Source organism: Sinocyclocheilus rhinocerous, unplaced genomic scaffold (assembly GCF_001515625.1).
Source record: "Sinocyclocheilus rhinocerous isolate Xijiao unplaced genomic scaffold, SAMN03320098_v1.1 scaffold939, whole genome shotgun sequence".
Classification (NCBI taxonomy): Eukaryota; Metazoa; Chordata; class Actinopteri; order Cypriniformes; family Cyprinidae; genus Sinocyclocheilus; species Sinocyclocheilus rhinocerous.
This window is the reverse complement of record NW_015665397.1, coordinates 130,628-140,613: the sequence shown is the minus strand read 5'-3', so window position 1 is coordinate 140,613 and position 9,986 is coordinate 130,628. Positions and strand designations below refer to the sequence as shown.

Genomic DNA, 9,986 nt, shown 5'->3' with positions numbered 1-9,986 from the left:
TAATTTAATTTATTTAATTTAAGATTCATACATTTTTATAATATATTTTGTAAAAAATATTTATAAATTTTTATGCATGCTGTTATTATTCAATTATTACAGATTCAAAGCATATTCGATTATTACAGAAATGACTGTACTGAACCTAGCAAGGATCACTCTGAGAATACAAAACTCAAAAGTAAAATGTAAAAGCTATTTTCCATGTTGCAAGGCTTTTACAGTGAGGTTGTGGATGCATTAGCGCTGGACATGAGAATGAGATTGTTGGTTCTCGTTCACGCCCACATCTTGACTCAGACTCTGTGTCAGGCATGTATGGTCATGTCTGTGTGTGTGATCAGGAACACAAAACATATTCAATGTCTGAACATCGACAATCCTGTTTTTGCACACTATATAGGGGAGGTCGGGGCTAATTCTCTCTGTTATCACTACAAGGTGGGTTTATTTTTGAAAGTCAAATTCTACACAGACACAAACCTTAAAGCTTTGACTACAAAAAAGCTATTTTCACCATATTGCTCAGGAAAAAAAGATGAAGTTCATTGAACACACACTGACCTTTTGTCACAAGTCCAGTCCAATGGGAACCACCACTGAACAACCTTAAGCAATAAAATAATTACAAAGCACAAAACAATTCATGAAACAGCAGAAATGGCAAAAAAAAAAAAAAAAACATTCTTCAACCATTCTTTTAGAATTTGGAATCAATCAACTAATCAAAGGCATGCACTAGCAATCAAAAGTTTGATATAAGATGTTTTACGGTTTTTGAAAGAAATCTTTAATGCTCAGCAAGGCTGCATTAATTTGATCAAAAATATATTTTGAAATTGAATTTATTCTGATGCAAAGCAGAATTTTTAGTGATCAAATGTGACAATAAAACATTTATGTTACAAAATATTTCTATTTCAAATAGATAAATGCTTTTTATTGAACTTTTTATTCATCAAATAATCTTGAAATAAAAAGAATCACTGTTACCACAAAAATATTAAGCAGCAAAAACATTTTTTAACACTGATAATCATAAAAACCACTGCTGATATTTGATAATAATTGAGCAGCAAATCAGCATATTAGCATGATTTCTGAAAGATCATGTGACACTGAAGACTGGAGTAATGATGCTGAAAATTCAGCTTTGATCACAGAAATAAATTACATTTAAATATATATTCACATAGAAAATAGTTTTTTATTTTAATTATATTTCCCATTTTCTTTGCTGTATTTTGATCAAATTAACACAGCCTTAGTGAGCTTTGATTTTTTATTTTTATTATTTCAAACTTGTGACTAGCAGTGTGTATTAAGTATTTGTACTTTAAGTAAATTTTAGGTATTTGTTTTTGACTCAAAACATACTGGTACATGCAAGCTCTTGTGACTTCTTCCGCATATGACGACATGCCCTGCATGGTCCAAACAGAATGACTCCTACAGAAACCATTACTGTGGTTTCTATGGTAAAGTTGTAAGAAGGGCTGTTAACACATTCTCAGATGGACAGACAGATATTTGATTGACTCGCTTACGTTACAGTCAAAATACTGACATAACAGCCAGACTGGTTTTCATTTGACGAGGCAAACACTTTGGCACTGGAGTTCATGTCTTATTCTTCCACCCACTGCTTCCTGAAGACCCCCGGCATTCAGTCTCCCACTCTCTCTCCACTACATACTATTAAAACAATCTGAATCCATAGGGAAAGAGCACGCCTCCAGAACTCCTGACCCCTGCTCCAGTCTCACACTCCAGTCTGATTCCACTGAGATGTAGACGTCACAGGAAAAGAAAACATGTCTTAAATTTCAGAAAGCACATGTCATGATATTGACCAGAGTATGAAACCATATTTTACTAATAGAGTCTGTGGGACAGAAGACAGAAAACTAGATTTTGCCTCGCAAAACTCACTGCCACAGTTGCCAAGGTGTTGCTATAAATTTCTAGACTGTTCTGGGTGGTTGCTAGGTGATTTATTACTGGCCCAAATCAAAAGATTCCCCTACAAGTTTCTATGAGTACAATAAAAAATGTAAATAATATACAACATACATAATAAATACATTTATAAATGTAAATGTAAACTATTAATCACACAGCTGTATATATAAAGTTGGGTATAAAAGTATAGATAGATAGGCAGATAAATAGACAGACAGATAGAAAGACAGACAGACAGACAGATAGACAGATAGATAGATAGATAGATAGATGATGGACAGACAGACAGGTAGATAGATAGATAGATGATGGACAGATAGATAGATAGATAGATAGATAGATGATGGACAGACAGGTAGATAGATAGATAGATAGATAAATAGATAGATAGATGATAGATAGATGATAGATAGATAGATGATAGATAGATAGATGATAGATAGATAGATGATAGATAGATAGATGATAGATAGATAGATGATAGATAGATAGATGATAGATAGATAGATGATAGATAGATAGATGATAGATAGATAGATGATAGATAGATAGATAGATAGATGATGGACAGACAGGTAGATAGATATATAGATAGATAGATAGATAGATAGATAGATAGATGATAGATAGATAGATAGATAGATAGATAGATAGATAGATAGATAGATGATAGATAGATAGATAGATAGATAGAATTCTTAGTGATGCCACGCTACAAATGCGTGCAGATATGAACAGACTTTCTGAACTTTAGCAGCTCTTACAGTTGTTTAAATGCTTCAGATATTTATGTAACAGGAGAGTTATTGAAAATGCTATTGTTCCCTGTAAAGCAATGCTGTTCTCAGAGCTTCCCTCATGAATTACTAACACATCCACCCACAGCTCAATGAATAAATGATTCAGCACAAGCACTAACTCATGGCTGTGTGTATCAATAATCCCCTGATAATGAGCCGTCACTCATGTCAAATGCTATAGTTGTTTCTTTACATCATCTGGGCTAAAAATGAAATGAATGAGCTCATATTCTTTTGGGGAGCTATCATGTAGTTAGATGTTGATTTTCAGTTTCTTTTCGGTATTCAGTTTAAAATCCATTAATATGACATCCTGACCCAGCTAGATTTCCAAAAACTCAGTGTCAGGCAGAATTTCATGTGTTTAGATTTTTAATAAAACGACAGTAAATACTCAGAATGGGGAAGAGGAACTTAGAATTGCATCTAGATGTTTTCCATTCTCCCTTTTTTATTTCTGTTTTTCGTACCAAACGTTTATTATGCACAGACTTCCATGTAACGTTTTCTGAAGTAAAAAAGAAAAAAAAAAAGATTTAATAGATTTGCAACCAAAGCTAAACTAATAATTTTCACAGAAAACTGGAACATCTTGTCAGTGAATGCTAATAATCCACTCTGAAGTCAGGAACATTGTGAGTGAAAATGTACTTTGAATTAAGAATGTCATCCAAGAATATGCGATAACAGAAATAAACCTGTTATGTTTTTGCATGTTTTTGTTTCTCTGTTGTAAATTTAAATTTACAAAATATATTCATAATGAAATACATATATAAAATAATTTATAAATAATTTATCTCACTCTGTCTCTTGAGTTAGGTATTTTGATGAAACCATAATGCACGTTTGCAGACAAAATTTTGAACAAATAAAACGAAAAGGTCTTTAACTGCATTTTAGCTGATCGCGGCCCCTACGGGTCAAAAGATTTAATGTCCGCCATTGAATGCTGTTATGCTGCCAGTCAGGAAAATAGCCATCAAATAATCGCTTCCGCTAAGATTATTTATTCCAATTATTTTGAAAGGTCTTGGCCTGTTCATGCGTTGCTTCAGGGCTCATATATTGATCTGTGCTGCACTCTAGTGGTCAACAGCGGTCATTGCGATCGGATCGATACATTACCTACACCTGAGATTTATCAAAATCACTCAAGCATAATTAATGCACTGTAAATTTAACAAAGAAAACAGCTGGAGGAGAATCGCATGCAAATATGCAAACGAAGAAATAATTGGATTGTCAGATATTAAGTGCACTTCTTCAGCCTTGGTGATGCATTTCCAAAACCAAAACAGTTATGCAACATGTTCATATAGTGCAACTGTAAGAGCGTTGCGTCGCGATAAAGGACATATTTTAATAAAAAGATATAGTTCAAACACTTTCTACGTAGTTTTGGATAAAAGCATCTGCCAAAATGTATTTGTAATGTAATGTTTTTTCTGGATAAAGGAAGCACACATAGGCTTATGTATGGAAGGATGTGTGGATGTGTCCCTCTGGTCACTTGATTAGAGGCATTACTGTACAGGGAAGCGCGTCACGGATCCTCCCCCTCCATACCATAATAACCCGTCATGGCTTCCCAAACCCGCCTCTATATGCACCGATTCCACGCCCGCCGCCGTCTACACCGACCAAACTCTCATCCGCGGTCACGGAGAGCATTGAAAACGACGCCCTTGACCCATTTCCAATCAGGAACGGTCTGATTTCTGACTAGCATTGATGGATTGTGCACTTGCGACACCGGCCGGGAAACCAAATGCATTGCTCACCGGATGCTCTCGGTTTCATTTGTTTGACTGGTTGTAAATGTGTCAGGAGGTACCTATAACACTGTAAATCTGCTCTCCTCGTGTCATCTGTACAGTTCCTCGCGCGCTTCCTTGTTTCAGGCCAATTGCGGGACGGGCTGAAGCCACGGAGGAGGGGGTGGTCTCAGGTATCCGGTTCTTTCCGTAATCCTGCGCCGGTGGAATGTTTAAATCCGTTTCTCCAGCGGGATCTGCTCAGTGGTGATTGTTTACTTCAACTGCTACCTACACTGCGTTGTTCTTTAGAACGCTTAATTGTTGCATTGCGCAGAACGTTTAATTGACACATTATCGCACTTGCGGATTATAGAACGTTTATATTATAATTTCTGCGGGATGACGATGACGTGTATGTAGAACGTTGAGTGGTTACATTGTAGCTCTCGCAGAATGAGCGTTTCGGAACGTTTCACTGTTTTACTGTAACAGTGCAGAAGTGAGCAGAGCAGCCCACCGGGATCCGGTGTAAATATTCAACAAATGATAGAGGAGGAGTCGGTGCACGATAAAAGGGATGTGAACCGAGAGCAAAGAGCTTTGGACTCGGTTTAAAGCGCGCGCTCACTGTGTTCTCCTCAGTTTGCTGGAAGTCCTGCTGCTTTATTTTGAAGAGTGATCTCTCATAACAGGATTTGGGCATTTATCGATCGGATTATGAGTGATCATCCATGCAAAGTGACGCGAGATTGACTTAGTTTCAGATCTTGAGGGGATTTTTTCTGTTCTTTCTTCTTCTTCTTCTTCTTCTGGAAACGCATTGGCATCCGTTCCGAATAGGATGCACCCAGAAAGCAATGAGAACACGGCAGGAGCAGCAGCCAGCGGGACACCCGCTTCGGAAGAATCGACCACTGAACCGCAGGCTGGACATACTGAACACCTTGCAGTGGAGCACAAAGAGCCGCAGGAGTACGAGGAACAGGAGCGTAAGCTCTCCCCGGAGGACAGCACGGTGCAGCTGATACAAACTGGCTGCCCCGACAAGCGTCCGGCGACGCCGCCCGGCGCACGACCGGGGTTCGTTCCCCCGGAGGGGGGCTTCGGCTGGGTCGTGGTGTTCGCTGCTACGTGGTGCAACGGCTCGATTTTCGGCATCCAGAACTCATTCGGGATTCTGCACATGATGCTGGTGAAAGACCACCAGGAACTGACGGACCAGGCGTCTCAGTTCAAAGTGGGTGAGTGTGTTTCAATGTTTCACTAAGTGTTGTAAGTGTGAGGTGAATGGAGATTGCAGGCACGCTTGATCCTGAGAGGCTTAAGCGATCATACAGGTGCATCTCAATAAATTAGAATGTCGTGGAAAAGTTCATTTATTTCAGTAATTCAACTCAAATTGTGAAACTCGTGTATTAAATAAATTCAATGCACACAGACTGAAGTAGTTTAAGTCTTTGGTTCTTTTAATTGAGCCCCTACCGAAGAAGTTGAGTACATGTACAGTAAATGAACATGCTTTCCAGAAGGCCAACAATTCACTAATTTTTTTTTTTTATTGGTCTTATGAAGTATTCTATTTTGTTGAGATAGTGAATTGGTGGGTTTTTGTTAAATGTGAGCCAAAATCATCACAATTAAAAGAACCAAAGACTTAAACTACTTCAGTCTGTGTGCATTGAATTTATTTAATACACGAGTTTCACAATTTGAGTTGAATTACTGAAATAAATGAACTTTTCCACGACATTCTAATTTCTTGAGATGCACCTGTAACAGTTTTTTCGAGCCCCAGAGTCTGGTGGCAGCCGCCTGAAGCTGCTCTCTGGACCCACCACAGACAGAGGGAGACGCCCACTCACATCACACACTGACACCTGCTACTGAGAAAACACGGGGACATAGGCTATTTTGGGGGGGATTTTGTCTAAAGGCAAAATAAATGTATGGTACTATTTGTTTACATATGTCACCACAAAACTCGTATATTTTTTTTTATAGTAGCCTATATTTATTACCAAGCCTGCATTTATTTGATCCAAAATACAGCAAAAGCAGTAATATTGGGAAATATTTTTACTACTTAAAATAACTGCTTTCTAGTTGAATATATTTTAAAATGTAGTTTATTCATGTGATTTCAAAGATGAATTTTTAGCATCTGAAGACACTGAAGACTGGAGTAATGATGCTGAAAATTGAGATTTGCATCACAGGAATAAATGACATTTTAAAATGGTAAAATATACAATTGTATAATTAATTGTAAATTAAAATTGTAATATAAAAGTTATTTTAAATTGTGATCATATTTTACAGTTTAACTGTTTTTACTGTATTTTTGATCAAATAAATGCAGCCTTGGTGAGCATAAAAGGCGTCTTTCGAAAACACGAAAAATCGTAATTATTTGAAACATTTGACCTACAGTGTATGTCAATATATCAAACCAGAATATTGCTGAAGGTATCTAAAACCATCACTTTACCATATAACTCATTAACTCATCAGAAACTGATTTTCTGATTATTATTACAAAACGTTTTTACAGTTTTATTCTGGTCGTTGTAAAGTAGCAGCAATTTCACCGTTCAAAGCGTTTTGTAATTGCTCCGCTCCCATCCGGGCTTTCCATTTCTCACTCCATGCTCACGGGTCAGAGAAATCATCAATCTATCCACACATTTCTCCTAAACACAGACCAGTGGAGTGAAGAAACAGTGGAAAGTCCTAGTGCTGATTTTTAATAATTTGCATCTTCCCAGTTATTTACAATATATCATCCATATGCTGTGCATCAGCATGATAAAACAGCATGTTAGCAGCTCTCACATTGTGTAGTAAACCAGACCAAGAGATCAATTCAGTGCTCAATGCAGTCGAAAGCAGTATCTGTCACGAACCCTTCTGAACCTGTGAATGTACCCGACAACCCCCGAGCTCACTTCTGATCCTCTGCCCAAGCCAACATGAGAGAAAACAAGACTGAGTCCACATGCTCATAATCTCGTAAATGTCTTGCAGGCCTCTGGTTGTTTTTCAGGAAATCGCCATCTGTCTTTCATGCTGAGCTCCATTTTTACGGTCAACACGCAGTAAAAGTTCAGTTAGTTTTAATGTTCAGACTCCCACTTGGCTGTACAACATCACTATTTGATGTTTACATCTGAATATTAATAAAATCAGGCCCACAGGAGGAGGACAAATGAGTGGTTTGAGGAGAGTACTAATGAGCGTTATGGAGAAAGTGTGTTTGTTGGTTTCTCCCTCGTATTTTATAAAGTGATACTGTGAAGAATGAAAATATGTGCATGAATTATTTGTGCCAGTGAATATTGTGAGTGTGTGTGTGTCTCTTCCTACTTTCAGGCCTGATTCAATTTTGTGGGTCATTGTATGAAACTGCTGCCTTTTTTCAGTTTGATATGGTGTTTTAAAAGGAATTTAAGATTAATAAATTGCCTTAGGCAAGCATTAGGCTAATACACTGAAAAAAATATTGTATGATTTATTTTGAAACAGTTTTCACTCTGAAAAAAGAATTTCACAAATAACTAAAGGGAAATTACAAGTATTGAATTAAACATGAAGTAAAAATATTGATATAGTTTTTTTCTTGTAGAATGTACTCAATCATCTTTAAAAAATATTTTTTATTAATTATAAAAAATTATAAAGAAAAAATCTAATTATTCAATTCTTATTTTTGATTTTGATTTAATGTAATGTAATAATTAATATATGTATGCATGTGTGTATGCACGTGTGTGTTTTAAATTAATAGAAAACTTTTTAACTATTTATTTTAACTTATTTATTATATAATAATTATGATTCTTATCATGATAATTATAAGAGATACCAGTGTTGACAGTTTTACAATTTAATTTGATATTATAAATCTTGTTCTCAAGGTCATGAAAAGGTCATGAAACTAAGTGTTTCCTATATGCTTATGCTGATCAATCATCAACAGTTTACTATACAAAATCATTATAAAAGTGTTTTTTTTTTGTTTAAAGATCATACAAACTAAAAAAGCACCCTCATGATTAAATGAATAAGTACAAAAAATTAGTGACTGGATTTTTGTTGATATATTTAGAAAAACTGCTATCAGCTATCTATTTTTTAAAGGAGACATATTATGCCCCATTTTACAATATGTAATATAAGTCTCTGGTGTCCCCAGAATGTGTCTGTGAAGTTTCAGCTCAAAATACTCCACAGATCATTTATTATAACATTTTGAAAATGCCTATTTTGAGTGGAAGCAGAAACACGCTGTTTTTCGGGCCTGTTTCTTTAAATGCAAATGAGTTGCTGCTCCCCGCCCCCTTTCCAGAATAGAGCTGTGCCATTACAGCTCGGACCTGCTAAAAAAACATCTGTTTTGGTTCTGATTAGCATTGTAACGGGGCGAACGAGACGAGAGACGTGCGGATCCATTTGCAAGGCTTTATTTAAAGACATGGTCAACACAGGCAAGAGTCGGACAATGGCAGATAGGTATATAGAGGGCAAGACTGAAGAGTAACCCAAAACACAGGCGATGGTCCAGGCGAGGGGTAAACAGTATCTGAACTGGGCGAGACGAGAGGGGTAATCCAAGACAGGCGATATACTTCAGGGCAGGCAGAGATCAGACAAAACGAGATACACAGGCTAGGATCAAGTAACGAATGACTAAGGCAATAAACAGGATTAAACTAGACTTTGACTCAGAAAAGCTCCGTAATCTAGCTATCACTTGGAGAGCAATAAACGCTAGACAATACTCGGCGATTAGAGAAGGATTTGAGTGGTTGTTATATAGTCTGTGTGTGATTGGCTGCAGGTGAGTCCAATCAGTGCAATGGAGCATGGGAAATGTAGTCCAGGGTGACGTGCAACAGTTTGTGTGGTGTGAGAGTCAATGTAATAAGAAGGCGACCTCTGGTGGCGAGCAGGCGGAAGACCATGGACCGGATTCGTGACAAGCATGTTTATCGCGCTTTAAACCATATTAGTTTAAACTTCTGATATACGGTTTTCTGAGCACACACATCCGAAGCACACGAACAGAAAGCAGCTGTCACAGCATGTGAGTACTAAACTAAGTTCTCATTCACACACAAGTTTACGTTAAAAACACACGAGTTACAAAAAACAGTCGGTTATGTCTGTGAAGATAAACAGCTGGGAAATAAATCGCATGTTTATTTTAGATCTGTGTGGCAGCAGCAATATTAAATAAATCAATAAATCCACTGCTCTCTCGTCTCCTCTGAGGCTGGAACTCTAAATCGTGTTCTGTGTTCGTCTGTGCAGCCAAAGGCAGAACAGTTAGCATGTTTTGCTCAAACTTTCGCCATGGTACACCGTTGTTGCTTGCGAAAAAACAATGATGGCGCCGTGGGTGCAAATTTACAGATTAAGGGGTGGTAATATTATAATGAGATCCTTTTGCCACGTCACCAAGGGA

General features: G+C 37.2%; 1 protein-coding gene across 1 annotated transcript in view; it reads left to right on the top strand.

The window, feature by feature from the left end:
* The first annotated feature begins 4,807 nt into the window (after positions 1-4,807).
* The window catches only part of LOC107731360 (monocarboxylate transporter 8-like), a 47,408-nt gene continuing 42,229 nt past the window's right edge, over positions 4,808-9,986 (top strand). The window contains exon 1 of the mRNA XM_016542418.1: positions 4,808-5,763. Coding sequence (XP_016397904.1) covers positions 5,364-5,763 — 400 coding nt within the window. The 5' untranslated portion in view covers positions 4,808-5,363. The remainder of the gene's footprint in view (positions 5,764-9,986) is intronic.